At 40.5% G+C, this 27,191-nt stretch overlaps 1 protein-coding gene across 1 annotated transcript; it reads right to left on the minus strand.

Annotated features, from left to right (window-relative positions):
• Positions 1-3,422: 3,422 nt before the first annotated feature.
• On the minus strand, positions 3,423-8,349 carry LOC116580025. The gene is given in 3 exon segments (XM_032326056.1): positions 3,423-7,382; positions 7,384-7,985; positions 8,050-8,349. Coding segments are annotated over 3 exon segments (4,806 nt in total). The 3' UTR covers positions 3,423-3,478.
• Positions 8,350-27,191: the final 18,842 nt, after the last annotated feature.

Raw genomic sequence — 27,191 nt, forward strand, 5'->3', positions numbered from 1 at the left:
AGAAACATGAAAAGATTCCTGAAATCCTCAGTGATCACAAAAGAGCAAAGGAAAACACAATGTGTTAGTGTTAACCCAAGGAGGCAGACCCCAAAGAGTGTTGCTTAATCCAATGGATTGAATCGTGAAAAAAGGATTTAATCATGGAGTGGGGCACCTGGGTGGCTGCTTTCTGCTGGGGTCCTGATGCCAGTGTCTTGGGCTCCAGACCTTCCTGGGGCTCTGTGCTCAGCAGGAAGCCTGCTTCTCCCTCTCCCACTTCCATGGCTTCTACTCCTTCTCAAATTGGGCTTCCTCTCTCGCTGTCTCTGTCTTTCTGTCCAATTCGTCAATCAGTCAACCAATTCCTTCAATTCAAGAAGTAAAAATCAAATGTTGACGCATGGGGCCCTAAAGAACGACAAGAATATGGGGGGTTGTTTGATTTTTTTAAGATTTTCTTTCTTCCTTTGACAGACAGAGAGGAGAAGGAGGGAGAGAGACAGGCAGAGAGGGAGGGGTAAACAGGCTCCCTGCTAAGGAAAGAGCCAGATGCAGGGCAGGGTGCACAGGCTGCTGCCTCGCCAAGTCCAGCATGAAGCCCTGCAGCAGCTCCAGCAGTCCCAAGGGGATCTCTCTGCAGGTCTTGCCTGCCCCTCCCCTGCCGGGGGCACCTGGGCGCCGCCCTCACCTCCTCCCTGGACCGACCTGTGGCCCCGCCCCACCCCCACCCCCGCAACGAGCACACTCAGAGGGCGCTGGAGGCACTCAAGGAGGCTTGCCCCAAGGCTCCCTGGGCTCAGCTGCTCCCTGCTGCTCCCTGCCAGGGCAGCACCGAGGGCGGAGGGGGCGAAGGCGGCATCCGCCGGCCCTGGCAGGGCGGGCAGCACCGAGGGCACCTCCCGCTCGCCCTGGGGCCTGTCACTTCTCTCCCCACCCCTCCCACTCTCAACCATTGTTCCCTTCTGTGAAGGGTTTTCATACTTGGTTTTAGGGCAAGAGCACAATTGAGTGTGAGGGGGAAGGGGCAGGACCAAAAGAGAGACCCAGTGGACTCTGCCCTGAGCCCAGAGCTTGCCTCAGGGCTCAATCTCAAGAGCCTGAGATCACCACCTGAGCCAGAACCAAAGAGTTGGGCGCTTCACTGAGGGTGCCGCTCCTCAGCTGCTGTTGACCCATTTCTGGAGAGGGGTGCCTGCGTGGCTCTGTTAGTTCAGCGACTGCCTTGGGCTCAGGTCATGACCCCGGTCTTGTAGGATCTCCTCCCGCCTCAGGCTCCCAGCTCCTTGGGAAGTTGGCTTCTCCCACTGAACTTCTCCTCTCTCATGCTCTCTCTCACTCATTCTCTCACAAAGAAAGAAAGAAAAGCTTTCCAAAAAATGTCTTTAGCCTTGTTTTATGGGCTTCAATATGGTTGATCTCAATGAGTTTTCTCATCGGATGCAGACAACTTGAGGATAGCCATGTGTTTCTAAAAGGGTCCTTTTGTGTTCTGAAATGTCTTCTTTCTCTGTTCATTTATCAGGTGTCTTTCCATTGTCTCTTCTCAAGACCTAGGAAAAGCAGCCTTTGAGGATTCGTTTGGGTAAGGTCTAGTCCTTTTCATCCTTTTTCTTTCCACAAAATCTATAGTAGCCTCTGAATCATTCTAAGTAGAGTTTATTTTTCACTGCCCTATTGAGGTCTTTTCTTTCAATAGAATTTGAGTCGTTCACTCTGAAGGTCATTGTTGAAATGTTGAATTTGAAGTCTACTACCTCGCTAGGCGTATTTTCTTTTTCCTGTCTATTCCTTCTTCCCTTTCCCTTTAGAACTGCCTTCCTTTCGATGACCTGAGTCCTTTGGAGGCTAATCTCTGCCTTCTTTGATTGGCTGTCACAGGGGCAGTCAGAGATTAGTAGGTATTTCTGACCCTTTTTACAGTTGTTCTCCCCTTCTTTAGGGAAGCTCTAGAGTCAGCTTTCTCGGAGGGATCATTTCATCCCGCTCCTAACTCATGCTCCTTACCGGGTCTCTACTGAATATTGTGACTTAGCCAGAAGAACACTTCCCTCTGGCTGGTAGGAACTCCAATGACCTCTAGCCTTGTAGGAGTCTTGGCAACCATCTGGTTCCGTTGCCTTGACTCTTTGTCAGAACCTGGAGCATTTTCTAAGACACACACTGCTTCCTATGGACCAAGGACTCAAGAGGACTCCAGTGTGTATTTTCAAGAGCTTGTTTTCTACTTGAATTCCGTCTCTCTGGAACCCATGGTGTTTTCATCACTCCAGCCTTCCTGAATTCCAATCTCTCTTTCCTCATACCAAGGAGACTCCCATCTTTTCCTTGGAATCTCCTCCCTACCCTCACCATCCAGAATTCCTCCAGGTGAAAGCCGAGTGAATCCTGGGGCTCAGTTTATTTTTTTTTATTTTTTTGCTTGTTTTTCTTTTTACAGGGTTCACAAATGTGCGTTCATTTTCAATGTTTTAAAGAGTTAGATATATAGATATATATATAGATAGATATAGACATATCTATATAGATAGATAGGTACTTTTTTTCTTTTCAATTCCCCATGGGCTTCTGGTTGGTTACTTTTCCTCTCGCAGGGTTTGTATTAGTTTTCTAGGGGTGCTATTACTGAAAGACCCGCGGATCCCCTTACCCAAGAATCCAACACTGCCACTGGATGCAAACAGCAAGAGGTTTATTGGGACGCAGGTACCGGCGGGTGGTCGGCAGCTCCAGCTAACCGAGCACACCAACCGAGGGGAAAGCGGGGTTTTTATAGATTGGCACAAACAGGTTTTGGGTGGGGTAGAGCTGATTGGCTGACAATTTGAACTTTTGAAAGAGGCACCCTCGGTGTTAGTGGATTGGTTTCGGGGGTCCGCGCGCGCGAAGGGGGAGTACATTTGAGAAAGCTTGTGCACGCGAAGGGGGAGCAAGGAGGGGGGTTGGGCCTCATTACTCAGCAGGAAAATATCTTGCCTACTTGACTATGTGGCCCCCTGCCTACGTGACTATGCCTCTTAGCAGAAGGTATCTTGTTTGAACAGGCGACAAGTGTCACACCCTAAAAGCCAAGCGGTTACAGAAAGGCAAAAGAGCAGTTAATTATATAATTCATCACACAATTTATAATCTAACCTTATACCTAAAAGCCAGCGGTTCACAGAAAAGCAAACAAGCGGTTAGTTCTCCTATCTATCTCTTAAGGGAGGGGACTTTCCAGGGCAGGGGTCTTTCATTCCCCCCTTTTTCTTTATCATGGATAGAATCTTATATCCATTCGTCTTGTCCCTGCTCTAAGCTTGTCCGGTACTTTGATTGTTTTAAAAGTTGATATTGCTGTGTTAGTACCATTGTCTGAACTACGGACAAGCGGGCTTTAATGAACTGGACAAGCCTATTTATGATGCAAGGGCCAATTGATAGAATCAGCAATAAGATGATAAGGGGAGATGTGGACTGGGGCCCCCAAAGGAAAGGAAAGTGTAAACAAGGAGAAGGATTAACGGCGCATGAGTCTTATCTTTAGAGGATTTGGGGAGCGTTGTACGGTCCATTCCGAATCTTGAAGGGGATCAGTCTGTTTCTCCGGGTGCGCTGCTTTCACGTGGGAGGCGTGGATCCAGGCTGCAATCCCGTCAACCTTCAGTGCTGTGGGTGTCGTCAGGAGCACTACGTGGGGTCCCTTCCAACGGGGTTCGAGGTTTGTGGTCCGATGTCTGCGAACCCAGACAGTGTCCCCTATTTTATAGGGATGTGGCCGTAGTGGGACGTCAAGTTTCTCCTTGTAGGCGGCTGCCAGGGGTTTCCAGATTTCTTGTTGCACCAGCTGCAGGGCTTGCAGATGGGCCTGTACAGAGGGGGAGGGGGAATGAGCGGCAATATCGGGGGCAAAGAAAGTGACAGCGGGGGGTGGAGCCCCATAGAGAATCTCAAAGGGAGTTAGACCATGAGGTCCTGGGGTATTTCGTGCCCGATAGAGTGCTAGAGGTAGGAGTGATACCCAATCTTTAGAGCCAGTTTCAAGCAGTAATTTAGTTAAAGCCTCCTTGATGGTTCTATTCATTCTTTCTACCTGTCCTGAACTCTGGGGCCTGTAAGCACAATGTAATTTCCAATCGATCCCCAGTAGCTTGGCCACCGACTGACTTACCTGGGAGACGAAGGCAGGCCCGTTGTCGGACCCTAGTACCTTGGGTATTCCATACCTTGGGAAAATTTCTTCTAATAGTTTTTTGGCGACTATGTTAGCTGTCTCCTTTTTGGTAGGAAAAGCTTCTGCCCATCCTGAGAAGGTGTCTAGGAAAACTAGAAGATATTTATATCCATACATGCCAGGTTTAATTTCGGTAAAGTCAATTTCCCAATGTGTGCCAGGACGTTGTCCACGTACCCGGACCCCAGGTCCAATAACAGTCTTTCCAGGATTGACTTGAGCACAGATTTTACAATTAGTAGCTGCTTGATGAAGAAGGAAGTTTTGTTTGGGAAAATGGCTTTCTAAGTTGGCCTTATCCATTAAGGCCTTCATTTTGCTTGCACTCAGGTGAGTTAGCCGATGGAGGTGATTGATTAGCCCTTTTGCCATTTTTATAGGCATTATAGCTTTCCCTCTGTATTCCCATCGATTGAGGGCTGGATTATAGTCAGCCCCCAATTTTTGTACATAGTCCAAGTCGGCTTCCTCATAATTCCAAATGATGGCATTATCTATGTCTTCTGTCTCAGTAAGTATAGTGACAGTTAGCAATTGGGGCCCCAAGGCTGCCTGTTTAGCCATTGTGTCAGCTAGGCGGTTTCCCTTTGCCTCGGGGGTTTCCCCTTTCTGGTGGCCAGGACAGTGCATTATGCTCAGCCTTTTAGGAAGAAATAAGGCTTTTAATAAGGCCAATATCTCGGCTTTATTTTTGATTTCTTTGCCCTCTGAGGTTAGCAGTCCCCTCCTCCGATAGATTTCTCCGTGGACATGAGCAGTAGCAAAAGCATATCTGCTATCTGTATAAACATTAAGACTCTTACCTTCTGCCAGTTGGAGGGCCTGCGTTAGAGCTATCAGCTCTGCCCTCTGAGCTGAGGTACCTTCTGGTAGCGCGCTTGCCCATACAAGCTGGGAGTCGGTCGTGATGGCTGCCCCCGCCCGTCGTTTTCCATCCTGCAGGTAGCTACTGCCATCTGTATACCAGGTTAGGTCCGCATCCTTCATGGGCTGATCGGTTAGGTCCGGTCGTGTCCCATGTGTTTCCGCAAGGATCTGGTGACAGTCATGTGATGGTATTTCTCCCGGAGTGGGCAGCAAGGTTGCGGGGTTAAGAGCCATTACAGGTCCAAATTGGATCCTGTCTGTGTCCAGGAGGAGGGACTGATAATGTGTCAGGCGGGCATTTGACAACCAGCGGTCTGGTGGTTGGCGGATTAGAGATTCCACTGTGTGTGGAGCCAGGATGGTTAGGGGCTGTCCCAGTGTCAGTTTGGTGGCATCTTTGATGAGGACTGCAATTGCTGCTATCATCTTTAGGCATGGTGGCCAGCCAGCTGCCACGGGGTCTAATTTTTTAGAGAGGTACGCAATAGGGCGTCTCCAAGGTCCGAGTCTCTGTGTTAAGACCCCTTTAGCAAAGCCCTGTTTTTCATCAACAAAAAGGTCAAAGGGCTTTGTAATGTCTGGCAGGCCTAATGCTGGGGATTTAAGGAGTGCTTGTTTGATATGATCAAACGCCTGCTGCTGTTGTTCAGTCCATACAAAAGGAGTATCTTGCTTAGTTAATGGATATAGAGGGGCCGCTATTTCTGCGAATCCCGGAATCCATAGTCTACAAAAGCCCGCTGTTCCTAGGAACTCTCGCAATTGCCTATGGTTTTGAGGCGCAGGAATGTTAAGAATAGTCTCTTTCCTTGCAGCCGTTAGCCATCGTTGGCCATCATATAGTTCATAGCCCAGGTAGGTGACTCTAGCCTGGCAAATCTGGGCCTTTTTGGCAGATGCCCTATATCCCAATTGGCCTAGAGTCATTAAAAGATCCCCAGTACCTGTACGGCAGTCTTCTTCATTGGTGGCTGCTAGTAGGATGTCATCGACGTACTGAAGCAGGATCAGGGAAGGGTGCCTTACCCGGAAGTCGGCTAAGTCCTGGTGAAGAGCCTCATCGAACAGCGTTGGGCTGTTTTTAAACCCTTGTGGTAACCGGGTCCAGGTCAACTGACCTGATATTCCTAAGTCCGGATCCCTCCATTCAAAGGCAAAGAGAGGCTGGCTCTGAGGACTCAGTCTTAAACAGAAGAAAGCATCTTTGAGGTCTAAGACGGTATACCAGGAATGGGTTGGAGGCAAGGTGCTGAGTAAGTTGTGAGGGTTGGGCACCGTAGGGTGGATGTCTTCTACCCTCTTATTGACTTCCCTGAGGTCCTGAACTGGTCGGTAATCATTGGTACCAGGCTTCTTGACGGGTAACAGAGGAGTGTTCCAAGGAGACCGGCATGGGGTTAAAATGCCTTGGTCTAGTAGCCGCCGTATGTGTGGCTTGATGCCCTGATAGGCCTCATTGGACATAGGGTACTGTTTAACATTGACAGGAACGGCGGTTGCCTTTAATTGTATGTGAATGGGGGGCTGTTGGATAGCTAGTCCTATTCCTCCTGTTTCCGCCCAGGCATTAGGGTAAGATGCAAGCCAGGATTTTATGTCCTTTTGGGGCTGAGGGGGCTCCTCATGTAATCTATATTCTTCTTCCAATTGTAAGGTAAGGATATGTAGAGGAGTTCCCTTAGGGCCGGTCACGGTGGCCCCTTGTGGTTCAAAATGAATTTGAGCTTTGAGTTTGGTCAACAAGTCTCTACCCAGGAGCGGATAGGGGCAATCAGGAACATGAAGAAAGGAATGAGAAACTTTACCTGAGGCCAGGTGTACCTTCCTGTCTGTTGTCCAACGATATTGTTTTCCTCCAGTGGCTCCTTGAACCCAGGCCGTCCGGTCGCTGAGTGGCCCTGGGTTTTTAGTCAAAACGGAATGTTGAGCCCCTGTATCTACTAGGAAGGTAATAGGTTGCCCCCCGACTGTTAGAGTTACCCGGGGTTCAGGGGGGGGCTCCTGACCCTGACGCCCCTAGTCTTTGTCTAAAGCCATGAGTCTTGTGACCGGCTTAGTACTTCTCTTAGGATTGTTCGGGCAGTTTCTGGCCCAATGTCCTCGTTCCTTGCAATAGGCACATTGGTCCCGTTCTATCTGAAGCCTCCTTATGTCTCCCTTTCTGTCTGACTTTCCTATCTCTAAGCTCTGGCTGCCTTGCACTACGGTGGCCAAGATTTTACTAAGTTCCTTGTTTCGTTTACGTTCTCGCTTTTCTTCCTTTTCCTCAGTTTCCTTCCTTAGCTTTTCCTCTTTTTCCTCCTGCAACTTCCTAAGTCGTTCCTCTTTGTTCATCATTATCTGGGTCAAAAGGCGTATACCTGCGGTAAGCTTCCTTAAGCCTTTCTAAGAAGGCGGTTGGAGATTCCTCCTTACCTTGAGTCACTTGTCTTACCTGGGCCAAATTAGTGGGGCGACGTCCCGCATTATGGAGGCCTGCTATGAGTAACTGGCGGTAAAGACGTAGGTGGGTCCTACCTGCAGCCGTATTGAAGTCCCAGTCAGGGCGAGTCAGAGGGAAGGCCGCATCTATTTCATTAGGAAGTTGTGTGACCCTTCCGTCATCCCCTGGGACATTCTTTCTGGCCTCCAGAAAAACCTTTTGTCTCTCCTCTGTGATGAGGAGAGCTTGCAAGAGCTGCTGACAATCATCCCAGGTGGGCTGATGGGTAATTAAGATAGATTCAATTAAGGCGGTTAGGGCCACCGGGTCCTGTGAAAAGGAAGGGTTATGAGACTTCCAGTTATATAGATCAGATGCAGAAAAGGGCCAATATTGGAGGCTTCCTGGTTCCCTTATGGGGTTTGGTGCTGGTCTAAGAGGGCGATAAGGTGGGGGGTCCTCGGTTAGGAGGTCTATCAAAGGGGATTCCTCGGAAGGGAGGACCTGTAATTGTCTGGGGCGTCGCAGAGAGGGGGCATCGTTAGAAGAGGGAGGGTCAATAGGGGACAAAAGGAGAGACCCATGGAGGGGGTTCTTTGACTAGACTTTCCCAGACTATAATATAAGGTGCTTGGTCCGGATGACCTTGAGGTCCCTGATTAAAGATTCGCTCCTTGACCTGCAAAATAACATTGATGTTAAAGGTTCCCTCTGTGGGCCATTCAGCTTTGAAGGTGGGCCATTCAGAGGTACAGAGAATCTGCCATTTTCTTCTTTTGACTTCCACCGATAAGTTGTTGGCTCGGTTCTGAACATCTTTCCAGTGACCTAGAGTGAGGCTTAGAGGAGTGGTAAGTGTTTGCCCCATCTCAGAGTCTAAAATAACACCAAAGACAATGAGTAGGACACACAGAACAAATAACAAAAAGGACACTGCGCGATTTCGGCGTAATACCGACAGGATGGTTTCAGATGGATCAGAAAGCTGTGTGGGACTATGAGTTTCCTTTGTGGCCCACAGATGAATGTATCCCTCGGACAGTTGTGGGGCCCCAAAGAACCGGGCCCCTATGAGCCTTGGACCGTCCCCCAGGGTGACAGGGGAGGAGTTTCAGGTTTCAGATGGCCGCGAGGTGGAGCTATTGACCTTAGTATTTATTTTTCCCTCCCGATGTACGATGTTGCAGACAAGGGGAGGGGGATCTTTCAGGTGCTGTCCTGCTCGCGTCCCTCGCGGGAGCTTAGGAGCGTCTTGGCTAAGGTCTATCCGTATAAACCCCGGACCAGGCTACTCCAAGGAGTAGATGACCGTTATGCCGTATGACGTTCCGCGAGAATCAGGGTGCAGCCCACTCAGACTCCGTAGCCGAAGCCGTGGAGCCGCACGAACACACTCATACAATCAGGCACTCCTCAGATTCAAACGGGTTAGACACCCTCCCATAAACAGAATGTAATCTTAATCAAGGCGCAATGTGAAAGACACATAAAACAATTAACGAGCCGGCAAAGACAAAAACCTTGCGGTGCACCGTACAAATTCCACTGGCCTACAAAAGGAGTCTCGAGACCTCCTCTCAGTGGACAAATTCCGTCCAGGGCCGAGGGGTTCCTCTGGAACGGACAAACGGATTTAACCCTCGGACAAATGCGGGGCTCCAAGCCCCTTTGATCCCTGGGGCGTCCCCCTAGGGTGGCAGGGGAGAAGTCCGAGTTCGTCAACTCCTTCTCAAGCTGCCTACAAATACAAGCCCTCCTACGCGTAGAGGTACAATTCTAGACAACGGCCGAAAGAAAACACGAGACAGAACAGAAGCAGAAGACGAGGAAACGAAGGGACAGTCTAGGGCTGGCCAGTTAGCTTACCTCCCGGTGGGAGTCCGTTGGATCCCTGGGGCAGGAGTCCGATGATCTCGGTGGGACCTCCAAATGAAAGACCCGCGGATCCCCTTACCCAAGAATCCAACACTGCCACTGGATGCAAACAGCAAGAGGTTTATTGGGACGCAGGTACCGGCGGGTGGTCGGCAGCTCCAGCTAACCGAGCACACCAACCGAGGGGAAAGCGGGGTTTTTATAGATTGGCACAAACAGGTTTTGGGTGGGGTAGAGCTGATTGGCTGACAATTTGAACTTTTGAAAGAGGCACCCTCGGTGTTAGTGGATTGGTTTCGGGGGTCCGCGCGCGCGAAGGGGGAGTACATTTGAGAAAGCTTGTGCACGCGAAGGGGGAGCAAGGAGGGGGGTTGGGCCTCATTACTCAGCAGGAAAATATCTTGCCTACTTGACTATGTGGCCCCCTGCCTACGTGACTATGCCTCTTAGCAGAAGGTATCTTGTTTGAACAGGCGACAAGTGTCACACCCTAAAAGCCAAGCGGTTACAGAAAGGCAAAAGAGCAGTTAATTATATAATTCATCACACAATTTATAATCTAACCTTATACCTAAAAGCCAGCGGTTCACAGAAAAGCAAACAAGCGGTTAGTTCTCCTATCTATCTCTTAAGGGAGGGGACTTTCCAGGGCAGGGGTCTTTCAATTACAAGATACCACAAGCCTAGAGGCTGAAACAACAAAGTGGACAGAATTTGAGTCGTTCGCTCTGAAGGTCATTGCTGAAATATTAAATTTGAAGTCTACTACCTCGCTAGGCATATTTTCTTTTTCCTGTCTATTCCTTCTTCCCTTTCCCTTTTGAACTGCCTTCCTTTTTATAACCTGAGTCCTTTAGAGGCTACTGTCTGCCTTCTTTTATTGGCTGTCACATGGGCAGCGAGAGATTAGTAGGTAATTCTGACCCTTTTTACAACTAACTAACTCAGGCTCCTTACCGGGTCTCTACAGAATATTGACTTATCCAGAGGAACTCTTCCCTCTGGCTGGTTGTTACTCCAATGACCTCTAGCCTTGTAGGAGTTTTGGCAACCATCTGGTTCCATTGCCTTGACTCTTTGATAGTACCTGAAGTATTTTCTTAGACACACACTGCTTCCTATGGAGCAAGGACTGAAGAGGACACCAGTGTGTATTTCCAAGAGTTTGATTTCTACTTGACTTATTTCTCTCTTGAACCCATGGCCTTTTCATCACTCCAGCCTTCCTGAATCCCAATCTCTCTTTCCTCACAGCAGGGAGACTTCATCTTTTCCTTGGAATCTCCTCCCTAGCGCACCATCCAGAACTATTCCAAGTGAAAATTCAAGTGAATCCTGGGGCTCAGTTTTTGTTTGTTTGTTTGTTTGTTTGCTTGCTTGCTTTCCTTTTCACACGGTTTTCAAATGTCCGTTCGTTTTCAATGTTTTAAAGAGTTATTTATATAGATATAGATATAGATATAGACATATCTATATAAATAGATAGATTTTTTTCTCTTTTCCAATTCCTCATGGGCTTCTGATTGGTTACTTTTCCTCTAACAGGGTTGTATTAGTTTTCTAGGGATGCTATTACAAGATACCACAAGCCTAGAGGCTGAAACAACAGAAGTGGACAGTATCACAGTTCTAGAGGCTACAGTGCTTGTAGACCATGCTCCTTTTGGAGGTATTATGGGAGGATCTGTTCCAGGCCCCTTTCCCAGCTTGATGTATTTGGACTTTGGACTTTTTCACATGGCCCTCTCCCTCAGTGCATATCTGTGTATCCACAGTCTCCCTTAGAAGGACACAAGTCCTCCTGAATTAGGGGCCCAGGCTATTCAAATATGATCTCATCCACGCTAGTTACATCTCCAGGGACCCTATTTCCAAATAAGGTCACAAACCCAGGTGCTGGGGTTTAGGACTGGGATAGTTTATATGCATACACACACAAACACACACAGATGTGTGTGTGTATGTCTATATATATATATATATATATATGTATATATATTTGTATTTACATTTATATTTATATATACATATACTTTTTGATTTTTTTTTTTGCCTCATAAACCATTCTTGTTCAGAATCTCAGTCTTCCTTCCTTTCAATAGAATATGATTCGCATGCTTTTGGTGCCTCCTGAACAATTCGAACACCTCTACCTCCTCAATTTCCATGAAAGTTATTCTTACCTAAAGTCGTCTGCCACTTATTTTCAAAAACAGTTGGCATCTTTTTGCAGTTTACAGTGTTTTTGGTTTGAGTATATGTTTATAGGCTGATGAAGGTGACTTTCGTCCTACTCTTTCCTTCTTAATTTGTTCCTTTTTGGGAAAGTAAATTATCTACTCTTTAAAAACAAGGACCTAGAAAAGCGAAATGGTTCTTTTTTGTGAGTCTGCATTCCATTTTCTCATTTTGCACGTGCTTTATGTGACCACAGTTTTGGGGGCTGACAGCATTTATCAGCATTTAAAAGAAAAAAATTAAATTTAATTGAAATTAATTTAAATTAAATATATTTAATTAAATTTAAAATTGAAAAAACAAATTAAAATTTAAAATTAAAAATGTAAATTAAATTCATTGGAAGGGGACGTGAAACATGAGAGACTAAGGACTCTGAAAATCAATCTGAGGGATTTGTAGGGGTGAGAGGTGGCAGGTTGGGGGAACCAGGTGGTGGGTATTAGAGAGGGCACAGATTGCATGGAGCACTGGGTGAGGTGTAAAAACAAGGAATACTGTTATGCTGAAAATAAAAATTAAAAAAAAAACAAAAATTGAAAAAGACTTAAATACTTTTAAAGAAAAAAATGTATTTTAAAAAAGGGATCTATGACTTTCTTTTTTTTTCTTGTTACTGTCAATGACATGAAGACAAAGTCAGCCTAACCTAGCCCTGTCAGCTATTAGCATGATCACTTATTTCAATGTGGAGTTAATTTAAAATGAACACTCTGGGAGAAATAAACTATATAAATCAAATATATAAGCATTATTCTAAAGTTTTGGACTTTGCTTCAAGAGAGTTGGCATATCTTTAGTTTCACTGTGAGAGCAATAACCAGTCACTGAGGTATCTAGTAGGATATGTAAACTGGAAGCCAACTGAAATGAATGCTAATATATACATCCATATACATGTATGCATTGTTTATATGGTATAATCATATATTAAATCCCATGGCTTTGGAAGAAAGTTCTGAACAGCTCTAATATAAAATGATAGAGAATATTGCAAAATAGAATATGTAGACTTTCAAATTGGAATTCAAAGTTTTGTGACAATTGTCACTATTTGCCAAACTTTTCAGTAGCTTCTTTGATGCCTGATTCTTTATTTGGGTATCAGAAAATCTTTTTCCCATATGGAAGCTTTACACATATTCCTAAGCCATATGGAATAGACACTTTGACTTATATGCAAAAGATTTGTGGTCTTTGCAGAGTCATTACAATTTCTCTTGTGGTACAGATGAAGCCATAAATAAATATATTTGTATTTATTTATAAATAAGTATATTTATATATATATACTTTATACTTTATACTTATAAATATGTATATTTATAAATATACACATATTACATAAATTGTCTCATATGTTTTTGAGTATCTTACTTGCTCTTACTCATCAGAGGTAAATCACTGCATAGGCCCATACTTAAAGGAAGTGTGCACAGTGGGTTTCATCAAATATAATATTTTTCTTCTCTTTGTACCCTCATCCAATTCCAGTAAGTACTTTACTTACACTAAATCCTGTCAACTTAACCTGTACTGGTTATTCTCATAAAAAAGAAATGTTAAAGAGTCTCGAAAACATGGTATTTTTTCCTTCTAAAATTTTGTCTTTTTTTTAATGTAAGCTAAAAAGAAAAGATAATCATTCTGTTAGAAACTTAGCCAACTGCATCTTCAGGTCTTCCTCTGTTATAATATATATTTTTAGTATGTTCTTCATACTAAATCTCTAATAGTATTCATTTCACAGGCTTTTGTGCTCAGAAAGAAAAATAAAGGAGACCTTGAGATTATAATAGCATTGACTAGTATTAAATGTGAGAATTTGATACCCAAAAAGGATAGCATTTGTTCAAGTTTACTTTGGTTTTCAAAATTAATATTTATTTATTTGAGTAATAAATTCATAAACCTAATTCATTCTTGTATTTTTAAGTTCAACAGGCAAAATTTATTACTCCATTTATAACTCAAAAAATATTAACAATCACTTCTAAGGAGACTGAGATTACTTTATAAACACATTAAAAAGTTAGCTTAGGGCACCTGAGTGGTTCAGTCAGTTAAGCATCTGACTCTGGTTTTGGCTCAGGTGGTGATCTCAGGGCTGTGAAAAAGCCCCAAGGTGGGCACTTCACCCAGCATGTCTGCCTGTACCTCTCCCTTTGCCTCTGCCCCTCCCCCTTGCTCTCAGGAACATGCACGCACACACACCGTCTCTTTCCCTCTCAAATAAATATATAAAATCTTTTAAAATTTTTTTAAAAGTTAGTTTAGATTTCTTTAAATATTTTTAATTGCATCTATATCTATTTGTATAATTAATTGTCCAATTTACAAACATTTAAAATCTTTCATATATTTAACTCTTCTATACATAATAAATTAAACTTATAGACATGATGGACATCAAGTTCTCTTAAATATTCTAATATTATGCATAATCTTTGACCTTTGACTTTAAAACCACAAGACTAAAATGATTATGCAAGCTACACATTTTGAATTAGAATCCTTATTTAATGTTATTTTTAATGAGTGAGGGTTGACATGAAGACTAATAACCAATAACCTTCCAGATTCATGGTAAGAATGTGCTTTGAAGATAGGCTGGGACGTGTGATTTGTTTTTGGCCAATAAAATAAGAGCAGAAGCAACATGTGTTGCTTTGATGCCAGAAAACTTCAAGAGGCAGTGCTATATTGTCTTCCCCGAACATTGATCAGCATTGCTCCAGATTGTGATGACTCTGTCAGTGTCCGTCCCTAGTATTTTCCTGTCCTTCCTTTTGTAACAACACGGGTGGAAACTGAGGGCATCATGCCAAGTGAAATTAGTCAGAAAAGAAAAATATCATGTGTTCTTTCTTATATTTGGAATCTGAAAAAGGCTTTCTACTTAGAGAGTAGAATGGTGGTTGCAAAGAGTTAGGTGCTGAGAAATATGGAGAGATGTTGGTCAAAGGGTACAAACTTCCAGGTAAAAGATGAATAGGTTCTGAGGATATAGCCACCCAGGCACCCCTAGAATGATTACTGTTTTAAAGACTGATAATACCAAGTGAAAATGTGGATCTACAGGAAATCTCAAACATTATTGATGGGAATATAAAATAATGTCATTGCTTTTGAAAAAAAAATTTTATACTTTAAGTTATGTGTAACACCTACACATGACCAAGTATTTCCAAAAAAAAAAACTATATTTCCACCCAACATCTTCTATTTGAATTTTTGAAGAACTTTATTCAGAATAGCCCAAACTAAAAACAACCCAAGTGTTCATTAAATAGTTAATGGATTAACACATTGTGGCATATTCACACAATAAAATACTACTCAATAGTAAAAGAGTATGAACATAAGGGAATAATCTCTTATATATACAACATTGCAAATTAATTTTAAAGCATTATGCTAAGTAAAAGAAGCCAGGTACAAACACCAGATGTTATATGATTCCATAAACTACAGTGTAATGTGTAAAGAAAATCAATTATCTAAGGTCACTGAAGACTGAGCAAAGCAGACATATGTTACAGGTAAGTCAACACTTGCTAGAAGAGAAAAATCCTAGGTAAGCTTCCTAGTTTCACCACTCAGAGCCTGAGGACAGACAGCACCAACATTAGTGCAATGTTGTGCAACTACAATATGGATGTGATAAAACTTTTTTAATAGACTGATGAACCAAGAAGAGCAGAGTCTGGGACAACTACACAGCTGAAAAATTAAGAGGGGGCAGAGTAGAGTGAGGGGAGGATTTCTAAAAAGAGAGATAAGGTAGAAACATCACACTATGCCTAAATATTTGGTGAACTTGTCATGCACCACATGGAAAAAAAAATGTAGTTTGAGTTCTGTCAAACTGCACACTCAAAAACAACAACATTCTTTGAAAGTATATAACCTAATCCAGAATCTCTACAATGTATAATTCATACCCAGAACACAAATCCAAATTACACAAATTCCAATGAAATGGAAAAATGCCACACTCAAAGAAAAAAACAATCAGCAAAGACAAAAGTAGAGATGGATCAAGATGTTGGCATCAGAACAGATTTTAAACAAGCTACTATAATTATCTTCATGGATATGGAAATACATTGATGATGAATAAAAAGACAAATCTCAGCAAAGGAATAGAAGCTATAAGAATAAAAAAGAAATTAAAAAGTGGAAAATACAATCTGAAATAAAAATTTCACCTGACAAAATTAACAACATATTGAGGATAAAGGAAATGAACTTTAAGACAGATAAATAATAAATTAGATAAGAGAGAATTAAATGCAAAAAATGAACAGACTCAGAAAAAGTGCAACAATTGAAGATGGCCTAACATATATGCAGTGATTGTACCAGGAGAGGAAAAAAAAAATAAAGGGACAGAATAAATGGATGAAGAAATGTGGCTTGTTTCTCAAATTTGGTGAAAAACATAAATGTACAAATTCAAGCTCATTAGAACATAAGCATAGTAAATGCAAGGCAGCCAGAGAAAAACAACATATTAAACAACATACAGAAGAACAAAATTTACTTGAGATCAGTCAAGGTAACTCTTCAATCTCCACGATATAACGCAGAGATGTCAGAAATAGTAGAAATCTTGTAGATATTTACTGAAGAGATAAGATATTTATTGAGATGTCCAAATGAGACTATTAATTACTTCAGTTGGTGTAGGTAGTGGGAAAAGCACTATATTTGTGGGTAGAAGAGCTCAGTTAAGGTTCACATTGACCATCAAGTAGCTGAGATTCTGAACAAGTTCCTTAGACTCTCTAACTCTCTAAGTCTAATCTGCTTATCTTTAAAATTGAAATAATTGCTCCACAAGGTCCTTGTGAAGATGACCTAAGACAATCCACATGAAGAGGTGCCTGGGTGGCTCACTCTGTTAAAGTGGCTGCATTCAGCTCAGGTGGGATTTCAGGGTCCTGGGACCAAGCCCAGAATTTGGATCCCTGCTCAGTGGGGAGTTGATTTGCCCTTCTCCCTCTGTCCCTACCCCTGTTCCACCCCACTTGTGTGCCCACACTCTCTCCCTCTCTTTCCCTCTCAAATAAACAAATGAAATCTTGAAAAAAAAAAAGATGATCCATGTGAAAATGTCTGTTTTTAACATATAGAAATTATAATATTTATAATATTTAGTTGAATCCAAATGAAGTTTCATGTTTGAGTATTTCTTACAAAGATACACTGTTTAATTTCTGCAGAAAGGCCATAATTTTGGTACCATTTTTCTGTATCAGTGGTTTATGGACTAAAAATAATTGTCCAATATAAAGGCAAATTACCTGTTGACATCTGCAAAATGACTTAAATCTTTAAAATCTTGTCCATATGTCCTCTCACTTCCCAGCATGGTGACAGAATTTTTAATTAGTGCTTCTAGTTATTGATTTTCTACAACTGACCATCCTCCAAAATTTTCTTACATGGACTTTTAAAAATAATTCTTATATTAAGATTTCTAATAAATTGAAATTAATTTTCCTTAAAATTATTTGAGAATTTTATTTTGCATTTGCCATTTATTCCATCTCATTAAACATCACTATCTATTATCTACCTCCAAATAGCTACTAGCATTTTTAACATTTATACCACAATAAACTTTGATGGTTTAATAGTTGTCAAAGTATACTGCAATGTTTAGCTATACTGCTATTGCATATAAAATCAGGACTTGGTAAAGCATACCAAATATACACAAATGTACATTTTTTATCCAGTAAGATTCAATTTATCTGAGGTAGACTGTTTTATATAGAAATATCTCGAACAAATAGGAATATGTTTTCTTCTTTTATAGATTAATACGTCCAAAAAGAGATAGCTTATTTGACAAAGTTTCTGAAACAAACTATGACCTACAAAACTGAAGTGGTTGAAAAGACAAAATATTACTAAATCACCAACAATACTATGTTTTTATTCGCTGGAATCTGGAGATTAAGGAAAAAATACACTCTACTCTAAGCCATGTTAGGTTGGAACTATTATCCTAATACTGTGAAGAAAATTTTCATTAAGTCATGGATTTTTATGTGTGAAGTACAAGCGGAGAATTATCTTTAGGAAATGGGAGAAAATTGCAACTACTTTTCAAATGTAACCTTGACATTTTGAAAAATGCAGTCATGGATCTGTCCCCATGGGGACAAATATTTTACCCTTCATTTCTGCACCAAAATTCAGCACATCATAGCCAGATCTGATCTAATCTCCATGGTCTGTCATAGGGGGGTTATATGCTTATAAAGATATGTCCCAATGAACAGCAAAGATTCACTAAATGTTTCTGTTCCCCACCCTTTCAATTGATACTGACAGTCATCCTTTTTTTTTAGCCTCAGGTTTTTCAAGATAAAAATCAGTTTTTATGCAGTAAAATAGATGATTCAGTCAAAAGAAAAAGTTTGTGAGAACTTCAAAGCAACCACAATCCTTGGGACTAAGAATTAGACCCTATGGCTCCATTCTCCCAGTAGGACACACTTACAGAAATCAACATGGCTTACAAACATCCAGAGTTTGCCTTCATTTAACCCCTTATTAATGATAAATGGAAGGAAGGTTTAGAGTCACTAAAATCCACTGCCACGTAGGTCATTATTTTCTTTTTTCTCCTCTTTGCATTGAGATAATCTATACAAAAGTGCTTTACCTGGTACCTGAAATAAATTAGTTATCCAATAATGTGTTCATTGTGATCTTTTAATTGTTTTGTTTCATTCATTTTTCCCTTTACACCTTGAAAAGATACTAATTAAGAAATTTTAATCAATACAGTCAAACAGCAGACATCCTGTTTATTATCTGCAGACCTTTCTAAATCTCTAGAACAAAAACAAAACTTTTTAATGAATCTCATCATTGGCAAGTTCTTACTGGTAATTTCATACGTGTGAGTCATTACAATTTTGCCTCTGTGTATGCTGAGGAATAGGAGAACTTCGATTTTTGTCACTTTGCCAATGTGCTCGACTTAAGCATGATCTCTTCTTATATTTCAATGTTGCTGTATATCATGGGGTCTGAGGACCTGGCCTTTGAAAGCACTATAGAACTTGCTTCCAATGCAAACACAGTAATTTCACTTCAACACCATATCACAATATATCTAAACAGCAAAATCACATAGTTAACCCAATATAACTCAATAACTTATTAATTTCAGGGTTTTATTTTTTCTTAATTGCTTTATATTTGTACTGTCCACATGGAATTTTGCTTTTATGTACCTCCATTTCCATAGTAGGTATATCAAACATTATGAACACAGTTCACTTACAAAGGCAAAAACTTTATGATAATTCATGTCATGCATTACTGTTTTTAACCTAACTGATTTTCCTCATGGAAAATTTTAACACATAAAATTACATAGTGCCTTTGTTTGTTTACTTACTTGCCATCTCTCTTCTACACTAGAATATCAAGTTTAGGAGGGCAGGAACTGTATTTGTTTGCTGCTATATCCTCATTGAATACAGTACCTAGCACACATCAGATGTACAATAAAGATTTGTTAGATGAATGAGCAAATAAACAAAAGCACAGTAAATGTCTGTCTGTACTTGTCCAATCTTATGGAGGGTCAAAAACTTACACTATTAGGTGGGACAATATGGCTCCAATGGAATGGAATTGAGTATTTTGCTCCTCTTAGGTCACTTAGGCTCTGTCAAAGGACCAGAAGGCTAGGGTGTGGTTAAATCCCCTAAATAAGAAATATATTAAGAACTGACATTATTATTTGTAATCTCAAGGACTCCAAATTCTGTTTTTTTTTCTTCCATTTGTATCTTCCTTTCCCCAAATTATTTTATAGAGATCTGTCTGATCTATTGATCAGAGATCAACACTCTAGGTCAGAAATAGCCTAATAGAATCTCTATTCTTAATATTTCTAATAATGTTCTAAAAATAAAACCAAAACCAATGTACTCATAAACATCATTTGAGAATCATAAATTTATGACATTTCTCTGTTTACATAATATGTGCACATACATGTATACTATATACTCATATTCTTACAAAAATAAGAATATAAAATGCATACACAAATTGAAAAATAAACCAGGAAAATAGTTTATAAAGAAGGAATGGTTCATATCAATTAAAATTGTACAGGTTTTCATAAATTTCTAGTTGGCCTATTAGCAAATTGGAGGTTTTTTTGAATGGCCAATTATCTCCTTAGGAAGTATATATCTTCTAGCCTCCAAAGGTGACAGACAGGGCCAAAACAGGAAATATTATTAATTGAATGGTATTAACAAGTTCTGAGTTCCAAGGTTGGAAAGTAAACTAGAGAGCTCCAAATGTGGAATTCCTGAAAAGTCAGAGAAATAAGTTCAACAAAAGAGCAACTGGCAAGGGATGGGATGTCTTAAAATTTGTTCATTGCATATATGATGTCTTTAAATATGCAGGTTTTGTTGTGCTAAAAAGAGTTCCCTTTTATGCCTAGTGTTTTAAAATTTTGTAATCATTGAAAATACTGAACTTTATAAAATGTTGTTATGGGGCCTATGGGTGCCTTGGTAGGTTAAGTATCTATCTGCCTTTGGCTCAGGTCATGATTTGGGAGTCTTGGGATGGAGCCCCATGTAGGGCTGCCTGCTCAAGGAGTCTGTTTCTCCTTCTCCTCTGCCCCTCTCCTCACTTGTGCTTTCTTTCTCTCTCTCAAATAAAATTTTTTTAAATGTTATGACATCTACCAAGATACATATTTTTTTTAGCACAGTGACACATTGCCTGAAACTCAAATGATAAATCATCCTTGAATATTTGGATTAGATTCTTTCTTTAATGTAATGTAATGTGTTACCATATTTTACATAGTAAACATACTATTGAATTTATATTATTTTACTGACCTTTTCCTTTATTACAAGTTTTTGGATTACCTTTACACTGTTGGACTGATTTCATTGTATAGGTTATCTCAAATCATTTTTCAGATCAGGTGGGGTAAAAATAATCACACATTTATGGCACAAGAAGGGTAAACAGAAGAACAACTTTGACTCTCATGCTTCCATCAATGAGAAAATAGTTATATTTCTATATATACATAAATATACATATTTATGTCATTATGTACATATTTGTACCCATATGAGATGTTACAATCAGTATATTGAGCAGTGATTTTTTTTTAAGGTTTTATTTATTTATTTGACAGAGATCACAAGTAGGCAGAGAGGCAGGCAGAGAGAGAGGGGGAAGCAGGCTCCCTGCTGAGCAGAGAGCCCAATGCAGAGCTCGATCCCAGGACCCTGAGATCATGACCTGAGCTGAAGGCAAAGGCTTAACCCACTGTGCCACTCAGGCACCCTGAGTTTAGTATAATTTCTAGTTCAAATTTAATTTCTAGCTCTATCTTTATTAAAATATCAAACAATCAGGGTAACACAAGAAGTAAAAATAGTACAGGTTCCTGGCTATATTTTAACCTCTCTATACATATATATTTCTGCTGTTAAAGGCTCTAGACTCTATTCCTTCAGTATATAGACAGAGAGAGAGACCCAGCCCTAGAAATAGTAGTTGTAACACCAGAATCATACAGTAGCAAAGCTTTTCAGTAAAGGGGTTGAGAAATAATCCTAACTGAGAATATCTTCTACCCTTCTATTGGCAGAAGGTCTCAACTATTACCCTAGAATATTATGCAGTAAAACACCTGGTACACAAGGTCAAATAACATTACTGATTATATATATATATATATTTCTTTTTTTATGACTGCCAATCAGGAAAATACTTCTCAGTCTATCTGTACATTTTAACACATATTCAATCCCCAATTTGGGGATGAGATAAATGACTGACCCATCTGACTCAAAAGTAGTATCCATTTCTATCACAGTAATTATAAACTATGTGAGTGTAGGGGAGGCTATCCGTTTAAATTACTTCATAATCTTTGTTCTAACTGAATTCTGTCCCCTATACTCTACAAAAAATATGTTAGAATCATAATCTCCAGCACCTCAGAAGGTGCCATTTCTGTTTTGGAAATGGGATCTTTATAGAGTTAAGTTAAACCGAGGCCATTTGGGTGGCCCCTAATCCAAAAGAACTGTTATCCTGATAAAAATGGGACATTTAAACAGAGAGACAGAGACACGTAGAGGGAAGATGATATGAAGAGACATAGGGAGAAGACAGCAACTGACAAGCCAAGAAGAGAGGCCTAGAACAGCCTCTTACTCCATAACTCTCAGAAGGAATCAATCCTGCCAACAAATTCATTTTAGACTACCAGCTTAAACTCTGAAACAGTATGTTTCTTTTGTCTAAGACATGCAACTTGTAGCACTTTGTTATGGCATTCCTAGCAAGGAATTCACCATTGTATTGATACCAAATGAGATTATTAGACAGTACAGGAAATCCAAAGTGAATCATCCAGTCTTTCCTATACCCTTTTGATACCAGGAAAACTTACACTCATGACCCTTGATATGACAATGTGATGGCTTTCAGTGCGGTGGTAGGATCTATGAAATTTGTCATGTGGGTGCTCCCTGTCACAGATGTCCCTTGCCTATAGAATTCATAATTACCTAAATACTTCTCAATAAAACAGTCTGTGCCAAGGTGTAGGTGTCCTAGATCGAAGTGTCCGTGTATTCCATTCGAAGTCAGTATTTCTATTGACTATTTCTATTGCCAAATCTGAATAGTAAACCCAGAAAGCAAATCACTGAGTATAGGCAGACGCCAAAGTTATGCAGATATCTGTGATGGGTGGTGAGGAATTGGGCAGCAACAGTAAGTGGTTGCAGAGAGACTGATCCATCTTGTCTCCCTGGGTGAATTTTGATTATAAAATACATCTTTTGTGTTAACATATGAAAAGCATATGCAAGATTAGATATCCTCCCCTCAATAAAACAGTAGAGAAGCACAAAGATAAAATTAAATCTCTTACAAAGAACATCAAAATGCAGATTGAGAGGCTTGATATTAGAGCTTATGTGACTTGGGACTGCCAATGTAAGGGTCATCCAGGGCCAGGCCTACAAGTAAAGAAAAACATTCCATCGTAGTCCATCATCAAGAAGAGTAGCACTGCTACCCCTGAAACTAATAATACACTATATGTAAACTAAACTGTATTTAAATTAAAGAAAAGGAGAAAACTTCTATTCATGGAAGATGTTAGTTGAAAAATGCTTTCAAAGAAGGAAGGAAGGGAGGGAGGAAGGAAGGGAGGGAAAAGGGGAGGAAGGAAAAGTAAAGGAAAGAAAAAGAAAAAAGAAAGAGAAGCACTGAAAGATGCTATTAAATAATATTCAGGCTTAAGGCTCTAAGTGTATCTTTTTTGCAGGTAATGCCAGCCAGAAGACTCTGGTATGTAAAAGTCTTGGGAAAAGCATCTATGACTCCTGATCATATTAACTCATCACTTTCTTTAAATATTATGACCTTTCAAGTCTGAAGATTCTATAAATGCCTAAGAGACTGCACCAACCATTCTAGATCACCAGAACCCACTGAATAAGACACAGAGAAGTTCGAGTCTTGAGGCTGTTAAAGAACTCCCTCACGCCCTCTGAAAGTTTTTTGTCTGAGATAGCACACTTGACATGCAGAATCTCATGGCTCATATTCTTGTTAAATTTTTATCCAGTAGTTCAAGTTATTTGTGAACTACTTTGAAATGTCAGAATATAAATGTGCAGGGGCGACTGGGTGGCTCAGTGGGTTAAGCCGCTGCCTTCGGCTCAGGTCATGATCTCAGGGTCCTGGGATCGAGTCCCACATTGGGTTCTCTGCTCAGCAGGGAGCCTGCTTCCCTCTCTCTCTCTCTCTGCCTGCCTCTCCATCTACTTGTGATTTCTCTCTGTCAAATAAATAAATAAAATCTTTTTAAAAAAAGAATATAAATGTGCAGAAGACAGTGTGATGGAGGTTAATGGCCTAAACCTTCTTCCATTTCTGCAGTTTCCTACATAATATCAGAAGCGATTATGAGATGTAAAAGGACCGTAGCAATCATAAGGCTATAGAACCAGATGTTTACTTGAGGTTGAACAGCAGATAAAAGATTTGAAACAGGGCCAAGGTTGTTTGGGAGTGAGAACAAACAGCAGGTACAGCGAAACGGAGGCAAGTCCAGGGATTGGCTAAAATCAACCAGGAATATCCATCCCTTACTTTTCTACTTCACTGATTGCTAAAATAGATGGGGTCCACTTAAACAAATTAAAGAACAGACATTTAGATGGGATAAGATTCTATTATATGCAGCTTTTCTTACATTCCAGCCACTGTGTTTGTATGAGAATATAGTTAGATTTGATGCTTCTCTAAAGATCAGTAGGTTCTGAGTACCTGTGTGACTCAGTGGGTTAAGCATGTACCTTTGGCTCGGGTCATGATCTCAGGGTCCTAGGATCAAGTTGTGCATTGGGCTCCCTGCTCGTCACACAGCCTGTTAGCTCCTTTCTCTCTTTCCTGCCTCTCTGCCTACTTGTGCTCTCTCTATGTCAAATAAATAGAATCTTTAAAAGAGAGAGAGAGAGATTAGTAGGTTCTGGTGGGGGAGGGTAGTTAATAAATACACTCATCCATGCATCTAACACCAGAATTAAGTACGTCATAATTCTGTGAAAGACAGAGTATAGTATGGGATGTAGTCTTCCAGAGTTGAGATTACTGGTTCAGTCTGGCTGTCCTAGTGAAAGTGATGGACAGAGGTTGGAAGAAGACAGATAGGAAAGATTTTGTTTAATGTTCTTCAGAATCAGGATATGAATTCAGCATGCTGAAGGCTAAAACTCAGGACGGGAGCAAGACTGTCTGGGTTTGAATCCTCACTGTGTAACTCATTACAGAAGCAATAATGTAAATTTTGTAAAAAGAATCATTGTATTCTATATATTTATCTATTCCATATCTATTCTATGAGCAGAGTTGGTTCCAGCTTTTGCAGAGTATTGATAAGAACACTAATATATACATGGACATATGGATACTTTTTGTTTTGTGTTTAGAAGAGCAATTCTCTTAACTACAGAGAACAGAAAATATAAAGGAGAGTGGTTAGCAGAGGGGAGGTTGGTGGGGAGATAGCTAAAAGAGGTGATGGGGATGAAAGAGCATACTTATCATACTCATCACGATGGAACACTGAGTAATATATAGAATGTTGAATCACCATGTCGTACACCAGAAAGGAATAGAACACTATATGTTAACTGTACTGGAATTAAAATTTTTTAAAATATTAAAAAGAAGAGGAATTCTGTGGTAAGAGGGTATGTATAATTGATGGGCGTAACTGCAGTGCAGGATTGAAGAATTACTTCAGTAAACTATGACATTGGGTTGCAACATCCTAGCTCTGTTACTTCTGACTTTGACATGATGTCTCTTCTTTACCTAGTTTTTCTAATTCTCAATCCATAGCTATAGACTTCCCTATCATTCTTTCTTTCCTAATAATTATCTCTTTCCAAACATGCAAATACTAATGACAAGATCATTGACTATGATCTTCTATTGCTCATCTAATCAAGTCCTACTTAAGTTTCAATTTTTTAAATGCCAGCCTCTGATGCGGTTAATTATAAGAAGTCACTACTCCCAACTGTTCCTTGCATCCATTTTCCTGTGGCCACCTCATATGTGTCTCCTCATTTTATTACGGTTTGGTGTTGTTGTTATTGCTTTTACCTGGGTCCTGGCCAGCATGTGAGGATCTCAACTCCAGGACCATAACTAATATATTTTAATATTCCAGCACCAACTAGGCAGAATGTACAACACATAGAAGATATAAATACCCGTCACAAATACATGAATATTTAAGCGCATATCTCAATTTGTATTAACTGGGTTTGTTGTTTAAAAGATTTTATTTATATATTTGACACAGAGAGAGAGATTATAAGTAGGCAGAGAAACAGGCAGGGGGTGGGGGAATCAGGCTCCCTACTGAGCAGAGAGCCTAATGCAGGGCTTGATCCCAGGACCCCAGGATCATAACCTGAGCCAGAATCAGAAGCTTTAACCCACTGAGCCACCCAGGCGCCCCAGATAGGATTTGCTGTCTTTTTGTCTACTATAATTAAACTAATCTTTTTGTGTTTGTCTCCTATACTTTTCTGCTATACACAAGGCCCACCATTTTGTCAATTTTTTTTTAAAAAGATCTTATTCTGTTGACTAGTTACTGAAATACATGTATAGATGAGGAGGCATTGGTAGTAAGGGTATATATTTCTTTTAGAGAACCTTACAAGGGATTAAAGCAGTTCTTCCAGCTTCAAAGTGTATTACTTAAGCTAAGTTTTATTGCACCTTGTCACTCACTCAAATGTTACTTTTTAGTTAGTTGGTTTATTACTATTGTGAAAGCCCTTTTTATTGTATATGATACCAAGACTTCTGTATCTGTGATTTTAAAACAAGGAAGATATCAACATCAATTTCAATCAAATTCACCCATATATTTAATTTAGTTAAGACCTCTAGTAATTGCATGTTATCAGGGATAGATCTGAAATTGAAACTGACAGGAGTATAACATTCTCCCACCTCTTCAGAATCCCAAGTTGGAGCAAAAAACAAAGGCTCAAATTAACTAAACATGTATAGAGAAGTAACACAAAGTCTATAAAGAACTTATCGAACTCAACACCCCAGAACCAAAAAATCCAGTCAAGAAATGGGCAAAAGACATGAACAGACATTTCTGCAAAGAAGACATCCAAATGGCCAACAGACACATGAAAACCTGCTCAATATCACTTGGAATCAGGGAAATACAAATCAAAACCACAATGAGATACCACCTCATACCAGTCAGAATGACTAAAATTAACAACTCCAGAAACAATAGGCGTTGGCAAGGATGCAGAGTGTAAGAGGAACCCTCTTACACAGTTGGTGGGAATGCAAACTGGTGCAGCCACCCTGGAAAACAATATAGAGTTTCTTCAAAAGGTTAAAAATAGAGCTACCCTATAACCCAGCAATTGCACTACTAAGTATTTATCCAAAGGAAACAAGCATAGGGATACAAAGGGGCACATGCATCCCAAAATTTATAGCAGCAACACCCACAATAGCTGAACTACTGAAAGAGCCCAGATGTCCATCAACAGATGAATTAATAAAGAAGATGTTGTATATACATGTACACACGCATCACAGAATATTACTCAGCCATCAAAAAGAATGAAATCCTGTCATTTGCAATGATGTGGATTGAACTAGATGGTATTATGCTAAGCGAAGTAAGTAAGACAGAGAAAGGCAAATACCATATGAGTTCACTCATATGTGGAATTCAAGGGTAAAAAAAAGAGATGAACTCAGGGAAAGGGAAGGAACAATAAAATCAGATGAAAACAGAGAAGGAGGCAAATCATAAGAGACTCTTAACTGTAGAGAACAAACTGAGAGTTTCTGGAGGGGAAATATGTGGGGGCATGGGGTAACTGGGTGATTGGCATTAAGGAGGGCACTTGATGGAATGAGCACTGGATGTTATTTAAGACAGATGAATCGCTAAATTCTACCCAGAAAATAAAAATATGCTGCATGTTAACT

The sequence above is a fragment of the Mustela erminea genome, chromosome 19, assembly GCF_009829155.1.
Source record: "Mustela erminea isolate mMusErm1 chromosome 19, mMusErm1.Pri, whole genome shotgun sequence".
NCBI classification, from domain to species: Eukaryota; Metazoa; Chordata; class Mammalia; order Carnivora; family Mustelidae; genus Mustela; species Mustela erminea.